Source organism: Gaeumannomyces tritici (genome assembly GCF_000145635.1).
Source record: "Gaeumannomyces tritici R3-111a-1 unplaced genomic scaffold supercont2.5, whole genome shotgun sequence".
NCBI classification, from domain to species: Eukaryota; Fungi; Ascomycota; class Sordariomycetes; order Magnaporthales; family Magnaporthaceae; genus Gaeumannomyces; species Gaeumannomyces tritici.
The window spans coordinates 1,816,217-1,841,340 of record NW_008804549.1 but is presented as its reverse complement, the minus strand read 5'-3'; the positions used below and the strand labels follow the sequence as shown (position 1 = coordinate 1,841,340).

The following is a 25,124-nucleotide window of genomic DNA, read 5'->3' as shown; positions in this document are numbered from 1 at the left end:
GCATTTTCCCGGCCTGCGAACTTGCTGCCGCAGCACCCAACATGCGCCATCACACACGTGGGCTCTACACAGGGGGTCCAGTAAAAGGCTCAGGCAGCCCAGACTCAGGCCCACCCAAGTGCTCGCCCTGGCAGTTGACATGGGGGAGCTTTGTTCGTTGCCGACCGCCCTGGCAGAATTCAATCCTCCGACGCACGCGTGCTCCCGACACAGCCCGCCCAAGGCCCACGCGACGGACTGACTGCCTGCCTGCCGACTGTTTCCTTTGCATGGAAGCCGGCAAAAGCCGACAAGAGCCGACGTTGCGAGGGGCTGTTTGCCTGGTTGGCGTGACGCTTCCGTTACTTGCTCTGTCAAAGCAAATTTGGGGCAGCCCACAAGAACCAACGACGCTGCTCTCTGAGCTAAACCGCCACAGCTAAACCGCCACCATGGCGGGCCCGGCCGCTGGCACCCCCGCCGCTGAGCCCCCGTCGAAGCGACGCAGGGTGTTGCGTGATGGCAAGCAGCAGCCGCATGACGACGACGATGCCCGCTCCTCGCCCGACCCTCTCACCCGAGACGACGAAGCCTTCACCCCGCGCCGGCTGTCCATCAGAAACCCGAAACCACCACCCGCCCACGACAAGAATACCATCCCGTCCGCCGTCTCTGTGCCGCCCTCCAAAACCCGATCACCAGACTCGTCGCCATCACCCTTGAGGTCTGCCCGGCCGACATCAAGGTCCGGGCCCGGGTTGAGGCCTCAGAGTCCATCCCTGTCGAGGACCCGCTCCCGCTCGCGCTCGCCACACTCAAGATCCTCATCATCGTCGCCGGATCGTCGATCTCCGTCAAGGTCAAGGTCACGGTCAAGGTCGGTTTCGAGATCTCGGCGCATAGGGGACCACTCCTCGGCCTCCCGCTCTCCCTCTCGCTCCCGCTCCCGCTCCCGCTCGCCAACCTCTCGTTCCCGTACCCGCTCCCACTTGGGGTCGCCATCCCCCTATAGGTCCCGCTCCGGATCCAGCTCCCACTCTCCCTATCGCTCCCCGCCGGATGAAGATGTCCTCCAGGCGCAATTATTGCAGCAGCAACAGCAGAAGTCGCCGAATCCCGAGCCGGCCGAGGTCAAGATCCGGTACCGCCCGAGGCTCGAGCTGAAGGGCCATATGCAACCCATCTCACAGGTACGCATCTCGCCAGACGGACGCTGGATCGCCTCGGCGTCAGCCGACGGCACCGCCCGCGTGTGGGATGCCGTCTCGGGCGCCCATATCGATACCCTCGTCGGCCACATGGCCGGCGTCTCGTGCCTTGCCTGGAGTCCAGACTCGGGCACCCTCGCCACGGGGTCCGACGACAAGGCCATCCGCCTGTGGGACCGTACCAGCGCCGAGCCCGCCCACGGCGTTGACGTCGATGGGGACGAGGACGAGGATGAGGATGACACCAGACGTGGGCGGGCACGTGCCACCAACGGTGCCAGGAGGAAGGAAGCCAGTACCGGGCCCTCCGCCGCTGCCGCCGTTGCTCGTGGCTCCCAGCGCCCGCTGCTGGGTCATCACAACTACGTCTACTGCCTTGCATTTTCACCAAAGGGTAACATCCTCGCCAGCGGGAGCTACGACGAGGCCGTCTTCCTCTGGGATGTTAGGGCTGGGCGTCTTATGCGGAGCCTGCCCGCTCACAGCGACCCCGTCAGTGGCATTGACTTTTGTCGTGATGGAACTCTCGTCGTTAGCTGCTCCACCGACGGGCTCATGTACGTTGTATACATCCTTTTCCCTGCATGCCTGAAACTTGCCCAGTGATCTAACTTGCTACCACCACAGCCGCATTTGGGACACATCGACAGGCCAATGTCTTCGTACGCTCGTGCACGAAGATAACCCGGCCGTGAGCAGCGTGTGCTTCTCGCCCAATGGACGATACGTTTTGGCTTTTAATCTGGACAGCTGCATCCGCATGTGGGACTATATAACCCTACCCTCAACTGTTAAAAAGACATATCAAGGTCACTTGAACACAGGCTTCAGCATCGGCGGCTGCTTTGGCGCCGTCGGAAAGGGCGACGAGAACACTGACGACAACTACCGTGCGCCAAACGATGGGGCCGATCTAGTCGACGACGAAGAAGGTGATGACGGCGACGATGATGTCGACGTCCTAGGGGACGAAGACGACATCGGCAGCCGGCTAGGCTTGCGCCACCGCCTGAACCGGAGGAACCGGAGGAAGCGGCGGGGGCCGTCGGGGCAGCAGGCCCTCGTGGCTAGCGCGAGTGAGGACGGCGACGTTCTGCTCTGGGACGTCAGCAGCAAGGAGGTTGTGCAGCGCATCACCGCCGCGCACGACGGCGTCTGTTTCTGGGTTGACATTGTCGGCGACACCATGGTCAGCGCCGGTAAGGACGGCCGCATCGTCGTCTACCACAACGGCAGGGCCGCGAGGCGGCAGAAGCCCGCCTCCGGCACCGAGCAAGCCGAAGAGACGGCGGTTGAGAAGCAGCAGGAGGACCAGGTCATGACTAATGGCGCAAACAACGGCGGCGACGCCGAGCACGCGGTCGACGACGGCGCCATGGAAATCGACGACGCAGACATACAGGCTGCGCTGGCCAAGGAAGCAGACGCCCTTGCGGCATGAGATCGCATTTTTATGATCTACGCCGGGGAATCAATGACCCGTTTCACAAGTAGCATAGCGTGCAGTCGTATTTGGGGCCCTAATACACCGATAGCATCCACCTACCACAATGATACCCCATCTTGAACGAAAGTGAAGCCAAGGAACCTCGTTTCCAGACTCCAAAAAGCTTTGGCCTATTTCGGTGATCTACCTCGTCTTGCAAAGTCGGATGCTGTATAGATACTGAAGAAAAAAAAGATGGATCGGTTTGTTCTATCATCCATCAGGGTAAGTGAAGATAACCCGTTTCTACCCGCCCGTGTCGTATAGCATCATACCGCCGTCGTTTGTAGATGGGATGCTATATAGCATAGCCCAAAAAACATGCCATCTTCGATGATGGCACACAAGAGGAAGGAAAAGGGGGGAAGGAAGAGCGAGGAAGAAAAAAAAGGGATTAAAGAGATACAGAGCTATATGGTCTCCCAGCCGCCATTGTTGATGTCCGCCTCGAGCTTCCGGGCGATGAAGCTGGGGATACCCTGGCCGAGCCAGAGGCTGCGCAGCATCGAGTCGTAGCGCTTCTGGTTGAGGAAGAGCTGCCGGCCGTGGCGCAGGCCCATGTCCATCTCGCCGTATTTGTCGATGAAGGGCGCGGGGCCCCAGGAGCCCCCGGGGCCGTGGAGGTAAAAGACGGAGCACTTGCGGATGTTGATGAACAGGCCGACGTTCTTCTGGCACCTGGTGTTGCGGGGGAGGAAGAGAGAACAGGTTAGTAAATTATAGACATGTAAAGAAGGAGAAGGGAAAAAGAAAAAAACAATACTCACTTTCTCATGTGCTGCTGGCAGCCCCCAATGCGCTTGACGCTCCCGTTCCTGCCCTCGCCGATCCGCTCCTCCTTAAGGCAGCAGATGGCCTGGCTGCAAAAGACCTCGCCGCAGAGCAGGCAGATGGACGCGTCCGACACGTCCTTGCCCGTCGTGGGGCAGCGGCTGTTTGAGCACTGCTCGATCAGGTGGTCAAAGTTCTTGGGCAGGCCCACGAGCTCGAAGATGGCCGGGTGGCTCACGAGCGCGCTTGACGGTAAGCTGGGCTTGCGCGGGTGCAGCACGTCGTGCCGTATCCAGCCGTGCACCAGCTGCTGCGTCGCCTGCACCGGCCAGCCGCACCGCTCGCCCGAGCCGTCGCCGCCCATGCCGTCGCTGCCCTGAGCGCTGCCACCGCCGCCGCCGCCGAGGGCCGCGCACATTTCGTCAAACGAGGGCACCCGAAGCGCCTCAGTCAGCCTATCCAGCTCCTCCAGCTCTGGGCTTGGCGACACGTGGCTGTTGAAGTCGACGCCGAAGCGAACGTAGAGCAACACGACACACTTGCGCAGGAACGCCAGGGCGTAGCGGCGCACAAACGAGTAGTAGTCCGCCAGTGAGGTGAAGCCGGGCTGGTCGAAGCCGCGGTTCTCGCCTAGGCTGTCGCGCGCCAGGATGGACACGTCCATGATGGTGCTCGGGGCGCCGGCGCGCGTGCGGGTTGTCATGTCCAGCTCGACGACACCGAGGCAGAAGGACGCAAAGTTGCGCAGGGCCGGGTCGTCCGTCTGCGGATCCACGAGCGGCGAGATCCAGGCCTGGGTCGGCATGTTGCGGCCCATATGGTAGACCACCTTTGTGATCTCGGCCAGGTAGCACAGCCTCATCAGGTGCGCAATCTCCAACTTCTGCATGCGCATGACGCCAAACACGCTCTCGCACAGGAACACGAACGGGTCCATGGCCAGCAGCGGCGGGTAGCTGTCGATGGGCCGCCGCGAGTTGCTGGTCTCGTGGCCTAGGTACTGGCCCATGAAGAGCTGGCAGTGCTGCCGCTCGCTGTCTTTGCGGTACTCTGCATCCACCCGGTTCTCGCCCGCGAGCTTCTGCGCGCCCACCGAGATGTACGAGTCCACTGTCTCGGCCAGGATCCGCAGGTGCGTCAACACCTGCTCCGGTATCTTGTCCAGCAGCGTCAGCCCGTATTCGGTGTCGGTGCCCCGCTGTGCGATCTCAACCGCCGAGATGGAGTAGCCGACCGCTCGCGCCAGAACGTCGCTAGCGCCCAGCTCGATCGAGCTGTCGTCCGAAATGTCCGGTATATGATTCGACGCTATCTTGTTGGTCCTAAGAGTATCAAGGAGGCGCCGGTAAACCGCGATGAGCTCCTTCAGCATGTCGCCGGCAGCCTCGGGCGCAGAGCCTACCTGGCGTGGAGACTCGGCTGCCGCCGCCGCCGCCGCCGCCGCCGCCGCCGCAGTCGGCCCAGGAGCAAAGAAGCGGGCAAGGCCCCCAACGCCTGGTATCCGGGATGATAGTCCTGCCAGGCCACCGATCGGCAACTCCCACGCTTCGACAATCAACTGGGAAGATTTTTCGGCCAGATCCCTGAGGAGCACAGTTTGCGTGTAGTTCCTGAACGAGAGCTGAACCTGGTCGTGTGGCCGCATCGCTGAGAGTGCGTAGTACGGGCTCGACGAGGTCTGGTCCACGAGAAAGGAGGCGAACGAGCGGGTGGGGTGCAGAGCGCCAGGGTACGAGTCCTCATGACCCTTCCAGATGATGGGCAGGAAGGCGTTACCGAGCGCTTTGCACAGCGGGCACACGAACTCGAGCCGATCCGTGTTCTCGGGGTGCTTCCGGGCGATCTGGTGCGTGTGGCGGGCGACGGTGGCCTTGAAGTACATCTCGAAACAGGCGTAGTGCATGATGTGGCCGCAGCCTGTCGACACGGGACCAGACTGGCAATTTCTGGCTGGGAAGCCCTTGCCAATCACCTGGCGCTCCGCCGTGAACAGCTCGCCCGCCGAGTTGACCTTCTGCACCGTCTGACGGTTCTCGCGCGCGACACCAAACGGTCGGGTGCTCTCGGCTGACCGGTCAAGATTCTTGGGCGTGTTGAGCGCCTCTCGCACAAAATCCGGATCCTGCAGGTCCGTCTGCCGCAGGATCGGGCTCTCTGTGAGGAAGGCGAAGGTACCGTACAGTTTGCGCTCGTCCGTGTCCTCTTGACATAGCAGGCAGGTCCCCGTAGGATATCTCCAGAAGTTCTTTTGTTCTTCCTCCATCGGCTGGGGTTCACCCTCTTCATCTTCGACATCGCCCCAGTCGATATCTGCCTGGCTTTCCAGGAAGCTTTGCTGCTGTTGCTGGAACTGGGCCATGACCCTGGCGTGTCTGTCCTTGGCCGCTTGCTTCTTTCTCTCACGCTCCTCCTCCGCATTGAGCCCACTTGCCGGAGATGCGGTACTTATCCGGTCAATCGAGATGCCCAGGCGCGCGTAGGCGGCCTCGAAGGATCTCGGTCGCTTCTGGCGCATGCGCTTCAGAATCAGGCTGATCTTGGCATGGCAGGCCTTGAGCTCCGTCTTTGTCGACATGAGATCCAGCAGCGTCACGATCGTCTTGGCCGACGGCGCATCTGGCATGAAGTTGCTCCGGGCCACCTTGTTCAGCGAGTTTTCGACAAAGGAAGGGGCACCAGCCACGGCCTCGTCGCCGCTCGCCTTGTCTTCCGAGATGGCGATCAGGATCAGGTGCAAGACGACGTGCGAGTACGTCTCGATCCGCGTCAAGGGGACGTTGGGTGTCAGCTTGGTGGCTACGAGGGGGTACAGAAGACTGTAGTAGATGACCTGGGCGAACATGCCCGTAGTCGTGAATGCAGCGAGGCCGGCGAAGACGCCAGAAGGGATGGGCCGCAGCTTGGGCTCGAAAACTATGTCGTCGGCCGGCCGGCCAGTCTTGGCTGCCATGGCCTTGCGGTAGGCGTTCTCGGATTCCTCGCGCTGGTTCTTGCTGTAGTGCGCGATATAGGGGTCGACGTCCTCAAAGTACTGCGGCTTCAGCTCAAACGTGCCGACGTCGGAGTTGCCCTCGGGGAACCTGAAGTTGGCAATCTCGCCGAGCACGGTGTGGAAGTCCTCCTGTTCCTGGTACTTGTCCGGAAGTTTGTTGCAAATTTCGGAGAAGGAGAGGGGTTTGAAGCACAGGACGTGGGTGACGTCGCGCCGTATAGTCATCAGATTGGGATTGGGCTCAACCTCGGTAGGGAGCAGCGAGGTGCGGTCGCTGAGAATGACGATGAGGAGGTGGAGCATATCTTCGACGACGTCGAGGTGCTGGATGTCGTCCTGGGCCGTCGACTTTTGTTCGAAGATGCCCTTGACCCACTTCTCCATGCTGAAGCGGTCTACGACCGAGGCGAGCACGCGGCCTGGATCACACGTCACCATGGCCGTCTGCAGGAGGAAAATGTCGCGGTGGTGCGAGACATCGCGGTGGCTGACGCCGCGGTACGTGCCCGCCTGGTGGCGGAGGCTGATGCCGTTCCGCACCCACATGCCGGCCTTCATCTGCGACAGCCAGGCGCAGACGCGGAGTGGGTAGTCAAACGCTGCCATGAGGTAGTCCTCGGGCGGCATCTCGCGCCTCGGCATGACCTTACGACCCATGGATCGCGGCTCCGCTTTGAGCTCCTGTGCCGTGAAGCTGAGCAGGGCGCGTAGCTGCTCGATGGGCATCGATTTGGCGCACTCGACCAGCCACGAGAGCGTGTAGTGGAGGGCGTGGTGGAAGCTAATGGGGTGCTCCTCGACCACAAACTTGACCACACGGTAGCCCGAGGGCCTGTCATCCAGCTCAAAATCGCCAAGTGTCTTGAACTTTACCTCGTCCTTGATCTCGGCCTGCGTGAACCGCGCCCGCTCGGCCCCGATGGAGTTGATGATGACCGTCTTGGCAGCGAGGCGAAGGGCTTTAGACAGGTACTGCCAGTCGCTATCGCCGAGGTTTCGGAACGACTCGGCAAACTGCCTGCACAGGCGGTTGATCTCACGGGTGACCAAGGATGCGTTGATCCATGTGTCGGTCTCGTACTCGACGTGCTCGCCGACAGCACGCGTGTTGGGGCAGATGCCCTGGTGCAGCTTGACCAAGTCCAGGAACTGCAAGCGGTAACGCTCCTCGGTACGCAGGCGCTCCTGCACATGCGGCGAGCCGAAGAGATACTTGAGATCCATGAAGAAGTGGTACATGCGCCGATTAGTGACCGAGCCCGTGTCGAAGGCAAGGACGGCGTTGGATGACACATCCCAGGGGTGGGCCACCTGGCGCATCGTCAAAAAGGTATACAGGATGGCCATCAGGGTTGTCAAAAAGTTCCCACGCTCCACCACCTCAGCTGTGATGGATGGCGTTGTCAGCATCTGCAACGAGATGTTGATAATGGAGTGGTCTGGCTCGCGATCTCCAATGAGATATAGCTGTGCCAGCGTCGTGTACAGCCCCGCGAATCTCAAGCCGAGCACTCTTTTGAATTCAGGGATGGTGACGACCGTCGAGATGTATAGCGACCTGATGTCGTTGCGCACCTTCTTCCACATGCGCAGGTCAAATAGCACCATCCAGTCCAACCGCACCCGTTGAAAGAGATCCTCGGCAACGGGCAGCGTTCCCTGGTCCACATACGCCTGAGGCACCTCGAGCCAGTATTTACCGGGCCTCGGCGGCTGTTTTTTGGCGTCCTGCTTTACGCCCGGCGTCTTGGGTACCTCGATATTGCTCTTGGCATAAACTGTAGGCGCGATTAGGGGCTCGGCTGTGTCCGAGTCCGACGGTGTCACGTCACGATTTCTGGTCCGGCGCGTAGCCGCTGAAGGAGGGGGCGGTGGGGGCGGTGGTACCGGGTAGGTTGACATGGCTGTCTCGTCCTCCCTAACGGCTGTTGGGGGCTGTTCAGTGGCGGGCGGCCGCTGCTCCTGTTGCTGCTGCTGCTGCTGCCCCGCCCAATCATCCATAGCAACGTCGGCAGTATCTCTAGCATCGACCATAACGACATCGTCGTCGTCATCGTCGACGTCCCCGCCATTGCCGTCGTCCTCGTCTTCGTCGACACCACCCAAGGGGTTGCCGGCCATGTCTGCATCGTCGCCATCCTCATCCTCACCGTCGTCATCGTCGTCGTCGCCGTCGTCGTCATCATCCTCAGGCTCGACTTGAGGAGGACCAAGGAATCCCCGAGCGAGGCCATTGATGACAGCGACACGACCTCCTTGCCGGACCGCCTGCAGCAGCTGGGCTTCCACAGCGCCGCGGTTACCAGCCACCCAGCTCGCAAATTCCTCCATCTCGCGTTTCTGGTCGATGAGATCCTCGTCATCCATGCCATTCTCGCCGACGATGGCATGGTTTGCAGGACTGCCCCGTCGCCACGGCTTCAGCATCTCTTCGCACACGACGCGGCGGAGGACCTGGGAGTCCTGGCCGACGAAGCATCCCGAGATGTCACACAACCACTCGATCATAGTCCCACACATTTGCTCACGGAAGGTGTCTCGGGAGGAGCGGATGGTGACCGTGACCTTGATCTGCTCGAGGATCTTGGCGATGTCGAGCAGGTCCGGGATACTTTCCGAAAAGTAGAGGATGGACCGGCCAATAGAGTCCGTCTCGTAGGCACGTTTCAGACCCTCGGCCAGGGGCACTTTGCACGCCCTGGCGACCTGGTCTCTGACATCGTGCACAGTGTGCTTCTCGTCGTTCCACAGAAGCACGGCGTACTCGGGAGGGGGGCCAACATCGCCGCCGCCATAAGTGGACGAGAGCCGGGACATGCGCTCGTCCAGCTCGATGGACTCGGCCGTCTTGGCGGAGCGGAGCTGCTCCGGCGAGCACGAGATGACGTCGCACAGGTAATCCAAGACCCGGCCGATGGTCATGCGGACGCTGGTGACGAGGTCGTCGGTCAGAACGAGTGACTCCTTGCCCTTGCCCTTGAGGCGGTCGTGGTCAAAGATGGTGTGGATGGTGCAGAACATGGGCAGCTTCCAGGCCTCGGGATCGCCGCAGTCGCAGCAGCCACTGTTGCCAGGCGAGACGCTGATGCGGACCATGTGGTTCGTGTGGTCGGTCGAGTCGAAACAGCGGGCGCAGAGCACGCACGTATCGTCTGCGCTACAGGTGCGACAGCTGTACGTGGCCTCGCCGGCGCGGAAGATGTGGCCGCAGGGCTTGCCGCGGGCGGCCTCGGTGAATTCGGCGCCCTGGACGGCGCCCTGGGCCTCGCGGAGCTTGAGGGTGCCGTCAGGACGGGCGGGGCCGCCCTTGTCGGGGAAGAAGAGGCGCAGGTACTCCTCGCGGCCGCCGGCCATGGACCAGAAGAGGGCGCTCAGGAGGTCGCGGGCGGCCGTGTCCGAGTACCGGTATTTGTGCATGGCAGGCAGCCCCATCAGGAACTGACAGAGCTGCTGCTCCTGCGACGACATTTGCTCGTCCATCGTGTTGGCCGTGTCTTGGATCAGGTCATTCTTGAGGAGCAGTTGTGGTTACGAGGGGCAAGCTCGAGTGCTGGTGGCTGTCGGAGCCTCCTTTATCAGGGCACAGAAGGCGGGCGGGCAAGCTATCGTGGGGCGGAGGCGGGAGGTCGGCGACTGGGGCTGCAGCGGCGTGGTGTTACGGGCAGGAAACTGAAAGGAGAGCTTGCTGGCGATGCTGGCGATGCTGGGTCTATTGGTCGAGGCAAAGGGTTGGGGATTAGCAATGGAAGTTTCATGCACCGCACGGGGTTGTAGTCGTGGAGGCGCCGTTGAAGGGCGGTTGGTTGCCTGCAGCTGTTTTGGGCAATTGCGAAGCTCGAGGCACCCAGCGGGGTTCTGGACAGGGCTGCGCAGCTGAGGATGGCCGCCGCCAAGTGGGCAAGGTCTCACTGTGCTGCCTGAGCTCATGCAACTGCCTAAACCCAGCGATGCAACAGTCTCATCGCTCTGAACGGCCACAGTGCCTTCAGAAATCATATGCAGATAATCAGGGTTTGGGAGACTGTGCACCTTGATTCTACATGGCGAGGTGCATCTTGTTCAGTCACCTGGATAGTAACAATACCTGATCAAAGCTCCATCACCTAATCTCTACAAGTTGCCTGCTATTTGCTATGCAGTTTACACCAGCTCTCACTTGGGGGGGCGTGCTTCTTCGCACTGGGGCATCTCTATTGATGCGTGTCTCTCTGTTCCCAACTACTTCTTCTAAACCCAGTGACTAACGCCTGTCCGCATCACCAGTCCAACCCAGGGATGCCGAGTGTAGTGCCTGTCCCAGTCCCAGCTCCAAGTTGAACCCCGCGACATCATTCCTTCCAGCGCCCGTCACATTCAGTGCCTCGACTGAGGCTGCACGATGACGGGGCCAGTGAATCACAGATGCTTGAACGTCAGCCTGCAGGGATGCTCAGTTGAAGGATGAACTTATTTGACCGTCTAGATGATAACCCGGGCTTTTCTTTCTTTCTAAGCTGTACACATCGGCTCTGATATACTCGTGCGCAGCTCCACGGCGCATAGCACTGTCTTTGTTGGCTTCGGCTCGCGCTCGTCCCGTTTACTCGTCGTCCTCGACAGCCTCCGCATACTTGTGGCGGATATCCTTCCATTGGCGCTGTGAAGAAGACAAAGGTTAGGCAGCTGCTGCAGGTTCCTGTCGGCCCTTCGAGGGGCATGGCTTGCTTCTTACCCCCCTGTTCATGTTGTCCCAGACCCTGTTCATGACCGAGTCGTAGCCCCTATTGCGTTGCCCCCGTCAGCTATTCCCCGTCCGCAGTGATCGTGTCCGGCCGTCGACGGTCGGTTCGAAGGAGTCGTCCCGGTGGGGATCGGCTCAGAAAACTACGCACATCTCCCATGCGAAGGCACCGGCGAAGACGGCGCCGAGCATCACGGCATTGCGCCTGAACAGGGCACTAAAGAAGGGGACGGCGAGTGTTAGAGCGGCGGGCCCGTCGACTGATCAGGAGGGGTCTCGAGGGTTCGACTTGCTTGTAGATGGCGGAGACCTGGATGCGGTTGGTGTCACATTGTCAGTCTGCGGAGCACTCTCTGCGGCGAACCTGGCGGGCGGCAGGCCGGTGTGACAGCGGCGATACTGACCATGGCGGCTGTGGAATTCAATGGCTCGAGTTTCGCGCGGAGAGACCGTGGGCGGACTATGGTGTGGCTGGCGATGCGCGGTGCAGGTTGCTTGGTGGTGATGGTCGGCAAAAAGCTGGAAATTCAATCTGCTCAGCCTGCATCACCAACCAACCCGTTCCGATTCGCCGGCAGCTTTCGGGTTGTGTGGCTGTTGCGCGTGGTGTGTGGTGTGGTGTGGCTTTGCATGGGCCCTGACTGACCGGGTGTGGCGGCTGAAGTCCATAGCTCCCTCGTCTGAGTGGGTGCCCAGCGGGGTGCACAACCTCAGCATTTGAACGGGTGGCACCTGCTCGAACATCAAGCTCGGGCACTCAGTTCGACTTGGTCTGAGGAGATGATTGTTTCTCTCCGCCAGCTCCTTCTACGCCCCTCCAAGTTCTGCTGCAATGCGCTGCGCAGTTCTCACCACAACTTCTGAGATGCATCGCCCATGATGAAATAAATACCATACACGCCCCTACCGAGCAAACCCAATCCCCAGTCCACGCTCTCAACCACCGCACTCACGAGTCACACCCACCGTCACCAAATCGGACTCTTAACAAGGCCTTCCCCACGATGCCTTCGGAGGCAGTGCCCTCGGTGTCGGGCATCATCACTGACGACGACGGCCAACGCCACATCCCCGAGTCAACCAGGGCCGACGGCAGCACGCGCAAGGCCATCAAGATACGCCCGGGATACAGGCCCCCCGAGGACGTCGAGCTGTACAAGAACCGCACCGCCGAGGCCTTCCGCAACCGCGGCAAGAGCGCCGGCATCCCCGGCGCCGAGGGCCTGAAGGAGAGCGCCCCCGCCGGCGGGGCCTCGTCCGCCGCCAGCAACAAGAACGCCAAGAGGCGCGAGGCTCGCAAGAAGGCCAAGGCCGCCGAGGACGGACCCACACCGCCCGCCGGCGCCGCTGGCAAGGATGGGGCGGCCGCGGCCGCGGCAGAAGCCCCCGATGCCGCGCAGCCGCAGGAGGCGAACCCCGAGGCTGAGAAGGAGAAGAAGGTTAGGAACCTGAGGAAGAAACTCAAGCAGGCTAGGGAGCTCGAGCAGAAGAAGGAGGACGGAGGCTCGCTCCTCCCTGAGCAGATCGCCAAGGTGATCAAGATCAACGAGCTTGTCAGGGAGCTTCAGGCCCTCGGCATCGACACGGCCAGCGAGAGCAAGGAGACGAAGGACACAAAGGACTCGGGCCCAACCAATGAGAAGTGAGCCGTTCACAGGCCGCTCACGTTTTTTGTCAGACATGCTATCTCTCGCCCTTCGGATCCTCCAGCTCACCCAGCGGTGGTCACGTTTCTGGAGCGGAGCGCCGAGTCCCTCCGACTCCAACCGACCACGTGATCGCTCACCTCGCCTGCAGCCAGACCGTCTCTTCTGTCGGGCGAGCGCTGTCAAAGACGTATTAGTGCACCTGCGGGAAGGTTGGGTGACATTGAAGTGTCACTTGGACCATGCAGGTCTGGCTGCAGGCCCCGGATGCCCGAGGGTGGCAGCCGACAAGGCGGCAATGCACCATGTTTTTTCCACCTACGGAAACGCCGGGCCCAACCGCTGACCCGCACTGGGCTTTCACTGGGACCGTCGCTGGGGGCACTGGGGGCACATGCAATATCTATAGAGAATGCCGCACGCAGCTGGGTCTCATATTAAGCACGACATTGGGTCTGGTATAACGAGGGATATCAAATGAAGATAAAGGAAGCAAGCCAAAAAAAAAGAAAAAAAAAAGAGAAAGAAACAAAGGGAAACATGGAAAGGAGTGTGAACAGGCAGCGGGCAGAAGACCCCAAGCCTCGTCAGTCTCGCAAAAAGATTGGTGTTGTCACCCCCCCGTCTGCCCAGCTAGTGCTGTGGTCGAGCAACTGCCGTGAGTGCTGAATCACCTGGCCGCTCCCAACACCTTTCGCCCGCCGAACCACCCACCCTCACGCTAGAGAGAACGTGTCTGTTATTTACTGTGCCACATGCGGGCATATTTCACTCTGCAACTCCCCGACACCACACGCCATGCATACCCTCCCAAAGCCCCCCAGGAAACCCCGGTAGACCGGACCAAAAAAAGAAAAGCCAAATCATAACGTCATGGGAAGCCAAAACCCAGCATCAACCCGACCGACCGACCCCCGAAGAGGCGAGTTGCCCCACCCACACAACAAGACAACTTCGGGCGATTCTAGCCGAAGCAGGCCAGCGCCTCCAGCGGCCTGTCCCGCCCGCTGTCGATGTGCTGCTGCTGCTGCTGCTGCTCGGGGGTCTCCTGCTGCCTCGCGGCAAAGGTCTCGCCGAGGAACTGCACAAAGACGTCGATGTCGCGGGCGGTGCTCATGGGCCCCAGGCTCGCGCGCACGACGCCCGTAGGCAGCTGGTTCACCATACTGAGGCCGTGGGGCCCGCAGTGGTGGCCGGCCGACATGGCCCGCTCGAGCTCCCAGGGCTCGTAGTCGAGGGCCGTGAAGAGGCCGCCGGGGCAGCAGATGCCTGTGGGTTCGGGAGGTCACAAAAGGACGTGTATGTGTTAGCAGCCCATTTTTTTTTGGAGGGGGCGTGGAGGGGCTACTAGTTATAGTAGCAGATATCGGGACTTACCTCCGGAGCGGATATATATGCCCTTGCTGTTGGCCACCTCCTCGACCTCGGAGTAGGGCACGTAGGTGCCGTCCGGGTTCACGACGTTGAAGGCCATGGTGGCCCCTTGCCTGTCGGCGTCGCCAAAGGCCGGGCGCGTGCCCTCCTCGTCGCCGTAGATGTGGCACACGGGCGCGCCGTCGTGGTGCCTCAACCCGGCGACGCCGCGGAACAGGCGCGCGGCCAGGCGGCTCGTGTGGCGCGACACGTTGTCCATGGACCCGTACAGGCGCTCGTGCACGCCCATGGCCTCGCCCAGCGCCAGGATGCTGTGGAACGGCAGCGTGCCGTCCTCGAGCCCGTCGTGGATGCTGTACTCGGCGGCGGCTCCAGGCGGCTGGGCCGCCGCCGCGGCCGATGCCTCGTGGCCTTTGGACATGTGCCACGCCTTGCCGACGGCGCCCACCATGGTGACGGTGCCGCCGCCAAAGTACTTGCGCAGTGTCAGGATGTGGCCCGAGTCGCGCCGCACCACGAGCCCGCCCAGGTCCGGGAAGCCAAAGATCTTGTAGAAGGACAGGGCCGTGAAGTCGGGCGCGGCGTCCGGGTCGGCAAACACGCCTGCCATGGGCTTGGTCATGGCCAGCGCCGCCGCGTCGAGGAGGCTGTACGTGTTTGCGTGCAGGCCGCGCCCGCCACTCCCGCCGCCGGGCCCCCCATGACGCAGCCGGCCGGCCCACGAGAGCGGCAGCCGGCGACCCGACATGTTGGACTGGCCCGGGTAGGCGAACAGGCCGAGGCCCCCCGCGGCGCGGCGGCGGCCGCGGATGCTGTTCTCCATGGCGCCGCGGCCCATGTCGTCGCCGGCGAGCCAGGCCTCGACCTCCATGTCGGACCCGAAGCAGCGGGCGTGGCCGGCGCTGTTGCCGCTCGCCACGCCGGCGCCGCCGGCCAGCTCGCGGACGCCGACGAGGCTGGTGTGCGAGTCCTTGTGGTAGCCGTACCAGAAGGAGCCGCTCCAGGTGCGCTCGGCCAGGTCGCGGAAGGCGTCGGCCACGAGCTTGATGGCGGCCGTGGCGTTGGCCACGAAGACGAGGTCGAAGTGCGCCGGGTCCGCGCCCAGGAACCGGAGCGCCCGGTCCCGGATCTCGTCCACCATGTCGCCCGACGCCTTGGCCGGCTCGTTGGCCGAGTGCGGGTTGCCGTACAGGTTCTTGGTCATCTTGTCGGCGAAGGCCTCGACCGTCGAGCGCGCGTAGATGGTGGTGCCGCTGTGGTCGAGGTAGATGCCTGGTGAGGGCTCATTGTTAGAGAGTTGGGCTTACGCACAGTGTGTTTTCTTGTGATAGACGACCAAGTGCTGTGTGTATTGGGTGTATTGTTGTAGGTGGTTATAACAGGGAGTGGGGGGTGGGTGAGGTGAATAAGAGGAACAAAAGTGGACAAGAGTCAAAGCACATCTCACACTCACCCTGGTTCATATGCGGATACTCCCTGTCCCTCAGCATCTCGACGGCCTCACCATAAGGACCCTCGTTGTATGCCTCGAGACCAGCCGGGGGAGGCGGCATGAGCTGCGTCGCCGCCGGCTGGCTGTAGGTTGATGCCCAGCGGCGAAGCGAGTCTCGGGCCGCACTCTGACACGCAGCAGCATGCTGTCGGGACGAGACGAGGAGGAGCGGCCTGTTAGGGTGGTTGTTGTTGGTGATGTGTGACCTGGGTCGTCTGACGGCATGATCCGCCCACAGGCATGCCCGTGGCCGCAGGGCCCGGACGGGGCCATCCAGTCGCAGCAGAGCCATGCTGACTCTGGGTCTCGACGGGTAGCTTTGCCGGCTGGGGTTCCTCCTTGTTTTTCTTCTGGCTCCTCTTTCTTACGAAAGTAGGAGTTGCTACACAAAGAATACAACGAAGAGCAGCCAACCAAATGGGAAGATACGAGTCTCAGGGGGAAGCAGCAGGGCTTGGGTATGGACTGGGAAGCAGAGAGAGAAAGGTGAGACAAGCAGTGGATTTGATTTGTGTGAAAACAGAAGTCCGAAAGCGAAGCGGTTTATAGTCCGACCTGGGCGGGGAGGGGAGGCCGAGGACACATCGGCGGACTACCACCCACCCACAACCATGTACATGCGTGCATCTTTGACATGTCGACAAGCGGGCGACGCTAGCCAGCTTGACGCACGTCGTGATACCACCCAACCCAACCTGTCCGCTGCCCATCCCTTCCCTTCCCGTACCATCCCATCCGAGCCCCCGGTCCCGAAGAACCCTCCCCCCCTCGTCTCGTCTCGTCTCCATGACCGCACCAGAGCAGTAGCCGCCGTGGCGACGTGGAGACATGGAAGTAAGTCTCTAGTTTCTAGTCTCGGCCTAGAAAGGTGGATGCGGCTGGGCCCCGGCCACTGCTGCATAACGATAGTTGGGCGGCATTCACTTGCCACTGTGCTGCCCGCCCCATCCCCTCTGGACCCAAGGTCGGGGAGAGGGAGGGGGACCAAGATGGTGCCTAGCAAACTGCAGGTTGGCGAATGCTGACCGATGTGTAGGCGAGGCCGGCTGTGGGCAATCTCGCCGCTCTCGTCTGCCGTTGGCGAGCTTCGAGCTCCACGCCACCCCAATCGAACACCCAGGCACATTCCGTTCATCTCATGGCTTTACCGCTTCATGTCGCGCCTCGGCGGCAAATTCGGGTTCCCGTGAAATAAAACATGGCCCAATAAAGAAGAAAATAAAAAGAATAAAGAAAAATAGAATAAAGATAGACTAAGGACGGGTTGGGAAAAGAAAGACGAGTCGAGACGAGGAGGTGGTGTGTGAAAGGCCATACGCGATAGGCAACGACCAAAGGCTGAGCAGCAGGCCTGCAGTAGCTCGGAACAGGTGAGGAGCTTTCCTGCAGGACAAACGAGGTGAAGCCATGTAAATTTACCAGCCGACTGATCATAGCGTGCCGCGTCCCACTTTGGATTTCCGGTTGAGTAGCCGAAAGCGGCGGCCAGCCTGATCCGCTAGCGATAACACGCAACAAAAGAAGATGGCGCTAGAGAACTCTCTCGCTTTCGACTCGTCCCTCGTCATCCCCTCCCTCTCCATCTCTTTCCCTTTTCCCTTGCTGAAAGGGGGCGAATAAGTAATCAAGTGAGGGTAGTAGGGTGAGAAGCTTGGCGATATCCGGGCAGCCTTCCACATCTGGCAGTGGATCTAAGCTCGGATATCATAAAAAAAAACCGCTAGCTGGCAGAATGGAACCAGGGCAGCAAAAATACTACTGGTGCTGCCCAAAACATAGGCAAACAGATGAGTGGGAATTCTGACCAAGCCCCCAAGATTCCTCTCTGGACAAGAAAAGGGTGGTCGTATCCCAGTCGCCAAGCTGAGTCATGATGAGGGGACCACCTCGGAGTTATTTGGGGGCCGCGAGGAAGCAGGAGGAGCGGTATTTTTTTTAGTCCAAAGTTGCCAGCCCATCACAAGAACCTCACAGGTCAAGCTGGGCAGAGGGGCAAGACAGAGAACCGCCAAGCAGGAAACGTCGGAGGCGGAAAATATCTAACGCGCTACAGCTGGGTATGCATGGAGGACGTGGTCATGGGGAGGAGATATCTGGGCGGCGGGATCAGACCGTCAAGTCTCCAGGGTGGGTCCGAAGGCACCGGTCAAGTCAAATTGCCCTTTTGGGTTGGTCTTCACAGATAAATGCGGAAAAAAGCACGTGGGGTCCGCGACGCGGTGAGGTGCGGTGAGCCCGAAAGGCGCATGCGTGGCATACGGAGGGATATCGTTGGCATCATGGCCGTGGCCGCAAAGCCATGAGAGCCCAGCATGCCGGTTTGTGATGTCCGCCATAGGTGGTCGCACAGCATTATCCCCAGGCGAATAAACGGCCGTATCCCAGGCTGATATGGTGATATTGACGCCACTAGGCTGGAAGAGGCCGCACGAAACGCCGAAAAGGGAACATCCGCCTCTGATGTGCAAAGGAACAGGAAGAATTCATGAGGCAAAATAAGAAGACAGCAGAGTAGCGGGTAGACGAGAGGGCGGGAGGTGTCATAGAATAGGGTTCATGGAAAGGGCCAGCAGCGCCTGCTTGGAGTATGTCCTCGAGCGGGCTCGCCCAGGGGACGGCGGCAGGGATTGTTGATACCTCTCTGGATACCTTGGCTTCATGAGCGGTGGGCGAGGTGGCAAGAGTACCCTCACCGGTACATAGTTCGGGCCCGTGTCGAGGCGATCGCTGGAGAATACCCCTCTCTTGGGCGCCGCAACATGCACAGAACCATGCTCGCGGTGTGCGCTTGCATATGCCCGAGACAGGCCGCGGGCGTCGCTGTGGGCAGACGCCCGCCAGAGGAGCCAAACCCCGGATCTCGGCATGTAGGTCGATAGTTATCTCTGTGTGGGGAACTCGGGCACGGTGCGTGGATGTGACAGGTCGGGCGATTGGACGGGCAGTTCCGCTCGGGAGGGGGTGCGCAGGGTCGGGTTCGTTGGTTACTCGCCCAAGCTGTTGGCAGCTCACGAAGCGGCTTCTCTGTCCCGCCACGTTGCCCAAAAAATTAGCAATACACCAAAAGGATGCACCTTCCTCACCAGGTATTCTTAGCACAAAACAATTTATTTAAAAGCCTAAAATGTAGTGTAAGCGAATATAAAAGCAAAAGCTTCGAATGCGATCCCTATTATTTTTCTAGCAAATTTATACACTGCGTTTTGCAAGGGCCGATTCCAGCTGCCGATGGTTTGTCGAGCGAGATCTAGGAAAGTGTCTCCACTTTTACCTTTTTTGGTGTATTGTTGATTTTTTGGGCAGCCTCTGTCCTTTCCCGTCCCCTGGTCGACAGATGTGCGCTTGCGCAAGGACGCGGCCAACTAGAGTGGCAGCTTGCACTAGCCTGCGTCCCTAGACAGAAACGACGTGGCTGGCCGGTCGGGTGGGGAGTTTTTTCGGACCTACTCGTGCGGCGCAAGTGCAGGCTACAGCAGGGCCGTTGCCATGTGCAGCGGTATGAAAAAGAAAGGAGAGGAAGCAGGAGAAAAGAAAAAAGGGGAGAAGGGAAAAAAAAAGAAAAAAAAAAAGCAAAGGATGTGACGAGGAACACATACCAAATTAGCCACCACTTGGTCACCTAGCATGAGGCGGAGCGCTGCAAGGGACGCTTCCTTCTGCGTCTTGACAGCGGCCTGGGCATGCGGCGGCGTCAGGGCAGGACCGGCTCGTCGCAGCTCAGGCCCAAAACTGCTGTGAATGGATGGAGGCGTGGAAGCGTGACCGTCGAGATGCCAGCTTGGAGTCTAAGGGACGGCACGACGGGTCTCAAAAGGGGACCATTGGACATTCTCCACCAAGATTGGCCAGCACCGCATCACAAGGACTTCCTGCTGAACTGATCCACGGTGCGTCTCGGGTCGCACGGGCCAGCAAGTGGACCCGGGCTTCTGGGATCATCACCATGCTTGTCAAGCGAGGCTCGTGACCCAGACGACGCCAGAGGACACCCTCGCGCTGGCCACTCAGGCTGGCTTCTCGCCATGTCCCAAAGTCACACCGGTCCCCTAATCATCAAGCACACGTAGACCAGCGACGGCATCAGGCGAGCACAAAACCACATTGGCAGACGTCAACCGCCTTCTCTTGAGCCATGTTTTCTCGAATTAGAACTATCTACTCGTGCTATCACTTTCGAACTAAACTTATGCTCTCATGTGACAAGGCAAGCAGCCAATTAACATTACAGCCCTCCTCCGCAGCCGCCCCTTGAGGTACGAGGCGGTTGATCCTTTCTACCGACATGCGAGGCTACCGAGCCTCACCCGACCAAACAGGATCTAAGGATGAGAAGGGAAGGAAGAAGAGTAAAGAGCAAGGGAAAAAAAACACATCCCAAAACCGTCTCTAGCCGATCCGGTATCAGTCAACCTGACTGAGAAGAAACGAGGTCAACCCTTGACCCCTTTTAACGCCCGACGCCGCTGTGCCCAAGCAACCCCCAGATATTTTTCTTCTGTTTCTTTTCTTTCCCATTTTCGAGGCCCCTCCATGGCGGTTTAGATGTTCAACGCGACGGCCGCCAGCATGGCCACTGCTCCCGCCGCCGTTGCCATGCCAGGCAGCGCGGCACCGGCAGTCACCGGCATAGTTGGGGACGTGGTCGGGAGGCCCGTGGTGTTGGAGGGAATGGTCGGGGACAGGGTCGCCAGCGCCGACGTGGCCATGGTGGATGAGGCGGCCATTGCCGTTGTAGATGTGCAGTCATCCGCGTCAGGCTTGGGAGGCTGGCTGCCGCCCGAGCCACCCTCAACCTTCTTGAAGTTGGCACAGGTGATGCGGGTCTTGTTGGCATAGTGGAACACGAGACTGCGGTTGCCAAAGAAGGCGCCGATGCCCTCGAATGTCGACGCGTACTTGTCCGTGTAGGTGGCCGTGAAAGGGTCCGATTTCACCTCACCCCACTTGCCGCTCAGGTCGCCGACTTCACACTTCTCCGGTGCCGACGAGTCGCAAGGCGGGTTCTCGCCACGAAGGAAGGGGTCCAGGTGCGCCAGCGTGGCGGTGCAGTTGCCGTTCTCGGGGACCGGCGCAACGTGAAGGTGGTACTCTAGAGGTTGATTGGTCAGTATCGTCATTTCTTATTATTGTTTGTTTTCCCTTCTTCTTTGCTTTTTCTTGATTACGCGAGCACTGCTGCCATCCAGTGGATTGCGCCCACGGTGTGGCACACGGGGAATGCTGCACTCACTGAAAGGACCACCCTCCTTGGGGAGGTTGGAGAAGTGGACGGTGAACATGACACCGACACCGTCGGGGCTAGCAACAGCCGAGACGTGACCCTTCGCATTGCCGCCGTCGGCATAGGCCGAGCCCTTGGTCCAGGCAACCTCGGGCAAAGTTGCGACATAGACGACGCCAGGAGGGTTGTTGGAGACAACCAAGGCGTCACCAAGTTTCTGCATTGGAAACCACCATGTCAGCAAGCACGGTCAGGCTTGTTTGGAATGTCGACAGCCAAGTGTGCCGTCATATTTTATGTAGGAGCCGGGTTGACATACGCCCGTGGCAGTCTCGTTCTGGGCGCTGACGCCGACGGCGGCGGTGGCCAGGATGGTAGCGATGGTCTTGGTCTGCATCGTTGCGGTCTAACTGTGCTTCCTGTATGGATATGAGGAGGTAGGAGGACGGTGCGCAGTTCTAGGTTGTCGTGGTCGCGGCGTTGGGTCTGCCAGGTGGTCGGTCTATTGGCCGAATATTTTAGAAGAGGAACGACGGATGGTGGTGAGGTGAGGGAGGGCGGGAAGCAGAGGCGGCGAGGAAAGAAGCCTTATAAAGAAAAAGAAGAGGCGGTGCTGAAGGGAGGGAATACAAGATGGCGGCAGGGGTGGGGGAGCCACGCCAAGGTACCACCTACTCCTGCAGCACTCAATGACAAAGGGCGGCGGGCAGCAATGATGGATGGAGACACAGGCCGGGATCAAAGGGCGGAAGGAGACAGGTCAGGTTGCGCAAGTGCTACCGACAACCACCTCCTCAGCTGGTAGAATGTCAGATTGGACTGCCCCGATATTGCAGAGACGACGGAGAAGCTCGCAACGCATCATCCATTTGGAAAATGCAAACAAACTCGGATGCAAACGAGCATGCCCAGCCTGGGCGGAAAATCGCCAACACGTTACTCGCGAACGGGGGTCGTGCCCCAGCTAATGGATAGGCGACCCAGGCTCGCCGTACCTGCAGTCGGGCAGTCGGGCTGTTGTACTAGTAGTTGTCTAGGTAGTACGGGGGCGCCTGGCCCCACACCACCCAATGGCGGGAGCCGGCCTCACCAAGCAAGGAGGCGGCAGCAGCTGGCTACGAAACGAAACAAAGAGTGGTGACCCCCAGATTGAGGCTTGGCGATGGGGGGCAGTTCGCGATTATTTCCCCTCCTGTCCATTCAACGGCGTGCCTTCACCCGAGGGGGTTTGGAATCATTCTGCTTCCCATGTGGTAGCCGACCTTTGAATTTAATGAGTTCTATGGTCGGATTAACGAGGCGTTTGGAATCATACTGCTTCTCATGTGGTAGCCGACCTCTGGGAATTAATGAGTTGGTCCGATCAACGAGGCCTTTGGAATCAATCTGCTTCTCGGGTCGCAGCCGCACACTGCCGGCCACTGCGAGCAGCGGAAGCAGACAAATTGGCGACTGGGAACTCTGGCAGAGGCGTCATATCTGCGGGATCAAGCCCGCCGTGCCGGTTTCGTGCAAATCTTTTGCGTGAATTCCATGTCAACAGGCGACGCGCTCCGCAGGGATCTACCTTGGCTGGTCCGCCCTCACCATTCTTCCCCGATCGTGCAGGGCGCTCGCTTTCCTGCATTCTACATTTTCAGGTTTCCCCAGACCTGAGGCTCCCGTGGGCCATCGCATCGTCCGTGCGGGCGGAGCACGCGCCCCCTGGAGCAATCTCCGCTATCAGTGCGCCGTCTGTCTTTCTCTCTCTTTTTGGTTCGTCTCTCCTTCTCTTCGGCGCTAGCAATCGCTTCTTTTGCAGCCGCAAATTTTGAAATGGGCGTCTGCACATGTATTGCATGCAGGCATCTACGCCTCCCTGCGCCTCGCGCCTCCAGGCTGCGTGCCCGCCTGGCTCCTGGGCAACCACCATGCGATTGGTTCTGTTTGGCCAGCCGGCCACGCAGGGCCCCTGTGCTGACCCCTGACGGTTTATTGCGACGGCATTCTGACTGGCTGAGCCCGGTCTTGGGATGTTTCGTTTCAACGGGATCCCTGCAGGGGGCCTTGGGAGGAGGGACGGCCGTAATGGCGCGCACGGCAGCCTGCGAGAAGGCCGCAGGGCCCCTTCAATGTCGGATGAGCTAGCGCTGGATTCTCGTCCTAATTTTGAGGTGTTGGCTTCCATGGTCCGAGGGATGCCAACCACGAAGCCATGCCATGCCATGCCATGCCACGACTTCAGCCGGAATATTCGTCCCACGTTGGCACCCATCCACCCATCATACATGCAGGCATTGCTCACAAGTTCCCCGCGACCCAACCTGCTGTCGGAATCTTCCACTCCACAGCCACAACTAAGCGCGGACATTGTTCTCTGCACATTAGTGCGGGAGAAAAAAAAAAGATTTGTCGTCCCAAAGGACAGCCTGCAGCGGAACCAATGCATTCGTGCATGAGCAACGTGCGTTTCCCATCTGCCAACAAACGCAGTAGCGTTGTGCTATTAGTTGGGCTGGCCGGCAAAAGCAGGCTGGGCTCCTGGAGGAAGCATCCACGACATCGTGACGTCCCAGTCTCTGCTGTTGGTTGGCATGGCATGCCTGGAAAAAAAGTTGGCGTGCACGGCTGCATGGTTGGCTGCGGATCGCCGTAAGCCTGGCTCGGCTCCGCAGATGTGGTGACGGTCGCTCCAGTTGCCCTCCACTTGCCTCCACTGCCCCCACCACCCAACTGGGCTCTCCAGACCCAATCGTTGACGTTGGCGATCCCAAAAGTGGTCGAAAGTGGCTGGCAGCCGTGGAGATCAAGCTCCTCACGACTTGGGGCCATTGACACCCACTGGCGCCTGACTTTTATCCATACTACACCACGGGCATGTACCTTTCGATTTCTCTACACATTGATGAATCACCTCATGCAGGAGCACTGCGGTGGGTGGGGCTTCCGCTGGCCAGTCCTTTAGTTTGTTTCCGGTTCCGACCCCTTTCGTATTCCAGGTTGAACAGGCAAACTGGGAAAAGCTTGAACCCCGCAAGTCGCGCCGGGCTTGTCTTGCCTGCCGGATCCGCAGCGTTTGCCGACAGAAATATCCCTGCGGCAGGAGATATCGATGCTTGTCCACTTGCGGAATACTCTGCCTGCACAGAAACTACAACCAACAAACCCGTATCGTGTGTGATGGCATCGACCCGCGTTTTTGCCGTTTCATCGCAGACCTCGCCCGGCCGAGCGGTGCCAGTGCGGCGACATCCAAACGCAAACACAACCTGCTTGTTGTGGTGGAAGTCTTCTTTGCCTTGTGGATTCCCTGACGCCAGAGCCTCCCGTCACCAGCACCAGAAACTTCCCCCAGCAAACACCCACGTGGGGTGGGACCAGCAGCCCCGAGCCGCGTTCGAAACACGGCCGCGGCGCTGTGCGCAATTGGCCAGGGGCTTGGGGGTGACACCTCCACAGAGCAAGCCCCCGTTCAGATCTCTCTGCATACCAACCGTAGACATTGGTCTGGCCTTCCATTCTCGTATGTAGGTTGCGAACCTCCCTTTCAGAGGGGTCGTGCGAGAGGGATGCACCGACATCGTCATTTACGTTATGGGACGATTACGCGCAAGACAGAACGTCCGTTGGAATGCGCGGTAGAATTTGCCATGCCAATGGGTGCAAATGGTACAAGGGAAAACCTCGATAGAAGCTGTCAACTTCACTTTACATAGTACTGCGGAGTCGCGGCCTCATCTCGTCTCTATCGGCAATATGTGATCTTTTGATGAAGCTGCAGCAACGGGCGCCAGAGGTGTCGTCATAGGGTGGCTGCTTGAGCAGAAGCCTTCAATGCCCGTTCGTCGGATGTTTCTATAACTAATCTACTGCAACGATTCAACCAGTAAAAATCGCAGCCTCGAGAGCTTCCTCCTATAATGGGATGAAACGTAAGGTAACTCGGTTGTTGTAAGTCTTGATGTGGGTTGGAGTGGGCTCATGGGATAGTGCAGTAAAATAGTAAGAAGAGGCACGAAGCAAAGATAGCCGCGACTTCCGTAGCTAACCAAGTGTCCTGAAGGATGCCTGGTGAGCGTTTGCCATTTTTATTCTCTCGATTCCCCTCGGACCTTGATACCTAGTGACGGAGACTCTGGGCTTCCAAGTCGCCCATCAAGGGAGCTGTGGCTGATGGTGGGGCGGAGCGGGTCCGACATGGATGTGAGCAGGTGGGAATTCCCGTGCCCCCCCCCCNCCNCCNCNCACGACGACCG

The 25,124-nt window shown here is 59.9% G+C and overlaps 9 protein-coding genes across 9 annotated transcripts; 3 read left to right on the top strand and 6 right to left on the bottom strand.

Moving 5' to 3' along the window:
- Nucleotides 1–147: 147 nt before the first annotated feature.
- GGTG_09606 (WD repeat containing protein 5) lies at nt 148–2,794 on the top strand. The gene is made up of 2 exons (XM_009227459.1): nt 148–1,744; nt 1,815–2,794. Exons 1-2 carry the CDS (start codon nt 432–434, stop codon nt 2,626–2,628), a joined length of 2,127 nt encoding a protein of 708 aa, XP_009225723.1. The 5' UTR covers nt 148–431; the 3' UTR covers nt 2,629–2,794.
- Nucleotides 2,671–9,916, bottom strand: GGTG_09605 (E3 ubiquitin-protein ligase ubr1; the record flags this gene model as incomplete). The annotated part of the gene is made up of 2 exons (XM_009227458.1): nt 2,671–3,351; nt 3,441–9,916. 2 exons carry the CDS (start codon nt 9,914–9,916, stop codon nt 3,084–3,086), a joined length of 6,744 nt encoding a protein of 2,247 aa, XP_009225722.1. The 3' UTR covers nt 2,671–3,083.
- Nucleotides 9,917–9,964: 48 nt separating this feature from the next.
- GGTG_09604 (hypothetical protein) lies at nt 9,965–10,432 on the bottom strand (the record flags this gene model as incomplete). Its single annotated transcript, XM_009227457.1, has 1 exon — nt 9,965–10,432. One exon carries the CDS (start codon nt 10,430–10,432, stop codon nt 9,965–9,967), a length of 468 nt encoding a protein of 155 aa, XP_009225721.1.
- A 583-nt stretch (nt 10,433–11,015) lies between these two features.
- On the bottom strand, nt 11,016–11,900 carry GGTG_09603 (hypothetical protein; the record flags this gene model as incomplete). Its single annotated transcript, XM_009227456.1, has 4 exons — nt 11,016–11,072; nt 11,148–11,196; nt 11,308–11,373; nt 11,803–11,900. 4 exons carry the CDS (start codon nt 11,898–11,900, stop codon nt 11,016–11,018), a joined length of 270 nt encoding a protein of 89 aa, XP_009225720.1.
- Nucleotides 11,851–15,993, top strand: GGTG_09602 (hypothetical protein). The gene has a single exon (XM_009227455.1). It carries the CDS (start codon nt 12,161–12,163, stop codon nt 12,800–12,802), a length of 642 nt encoding a protein of 213 aa, XP_009225719.1. The 5' UTR covers nt 11,851–12,160; the 3' UTR covers nt 12,803–15,993.
- On the bottom strand, nt 13,302–16,134 carry GGTG_09601 (molybdenum cofactor sulfurase). The gene is made up of 3 exons (XM_009227454.1): nt 15,630–16,134; nt 14,180–15,448; nt 13,302–14,071 (listed from the first exon to the last, which is right to left on the bottom strand). The coding sequence occupies exons 1-3, from the start codon at nt 15,958–15,960 to the stop codon at nt 13,767–13,769; spliced, it is 1,905 nt and encodes a 634-aa protein (XP_009225718.1). The 5' UTR covers nt 15,961–16,134; the 3' UTR covers nt 13,302–13,766.
- Nucleotides 16,135–18,427: 2,293 nt separating this feature from the next.
- On the top strand, nt 18,428–18,984 carry GGTG_09600 (hypothetical protein; the record flags this gene model as incomplete). The annotated part of the gene is made up of 3 exons (XM_009227453.1): nt 18,428–18,535; nt 18,593–18,643; nt 18,755–18,984. 3 exons carry the CDS (start codon nt 18,428–18,430, stop codon nt 18,917–18,919), a joined length of 324 nt encoding a protein of 107 aa, XP_009225717.1. The 3' UTR covers nt 18,920–18,984.
- Nucleotides 18,985–19,753: 769 nt separating this feature from the next.
- On the bottom strand, nt 19,754–21,587 carry GGTG_09599 (hypothetical protein). Its single transcript, XM_009227452.1, has 3 exons — nt 21,209–21,587; nt 20,899–21,106; nt 19,754–20,757 (listed from the first exon to the last, which is right to left on the bottom strand). The coding sequence occupies exons 1-3, from the start codon at nt 21,284–21,286 to the stop codon at nt 20,207–20,209; spliced, it is 837 nt and encodes a 278-aa protein (XP_009225716.1). The 5' UTR covers nt 21,287–21,587; the 3' UTR covers nt 19,754–20,206.
- Nucleotides 21,588–22,054: 467 nt separating this feature from the next.
- Nucleotides 22,055–23,254, bottom strand: GGTG_09598 (hypothetical protein). Its single transcript, XM_009227451.1, has one exon. The coding sequence runs from the start codon at nt 23,237–23,239 to the stop codon at nt 22,526–22,528; it is 714 nt and encodes a 237-aa protein (XP_009225715.1). The 5' UTR covers nt 23,240–23,254; the 3' UTR covers nt 22,055–22,525.
- Between the last annotated feature and the right edge of the window lie 1,870 nt (nt 23,255–25,124).

Bases quoted from the DNA above. Each gene is read 5' to 3' on its own strand.
- GGTG_09606 (XM_009227459.1), top strand. From the start codon at position 432: ATGGCGGGCCCGGCCGCTGGCACCCCCGCCGCTGAGCCCCCGTCGAAG. The intron at 1,745-1,814 runs GTACGTTGTATA...CTACCACCACAG, and splicing joins TGCTCCACCGACGGGCTCAT to CCGCATTTGGGACACATCGA.
- GGTG_09602 (XM_009227455.1), top strand. From the start codon at position 12,161: ATGCCTTCGGAGGCAGTGCCCTCGGTGTCGGGCATCATCACTGACGAC.
- GGTG_09601 (XM_009227454.1), bottom strand. From the start codon at position 15,960: ATGGCTCTGCTGCGACTGGATGGCCCCGTCCGGGCCCTGCGGCCACGG. The intron at 15,449-15,629 runs GTGAGTGTGAGA...AGCCCTCACCAG, and splicing joins GTATCCGCATATGAACCAGG to GCATCTACCTCGACCACAGC. The intron at 14,072-14,179 runs GTAAGTCCCGAT...CCGAACCCACAG, and splicing joins CATATATATCCGCTCCGGAG to GCATCTGCTGCCCCGGCGGC.
- GGTG_09599 (XM_009227452.1), bottom strand. From the start codon at position 21,286: ATGCAGACCAAGACCATCGCTACCATCCTGGCCACCGCCGCCGTCGGC. The intron at 21,107-21,208 runs GTATGTCAACCC...TTTCCAATGCAG, and splicing joins AGAACGAGACTGCCACGGGC to AAACTTGGTGACGCCTTGGT. The intron at 20,758-20,898 runs GTGAGTGCAGCA...ATCAACCTCTAG, and splicing joins CAAGGAGGGTGGTCCTTTCA to AGTACCACCTTCACGTTGCG.
- GGTG_09598 (XM_009227451.1), bottom strand. From the start codon at position 23,239: ATGTCCGCGCTTAGTTGTGGCTGTGGAGTGGAAGATTCCGACAGCAGG.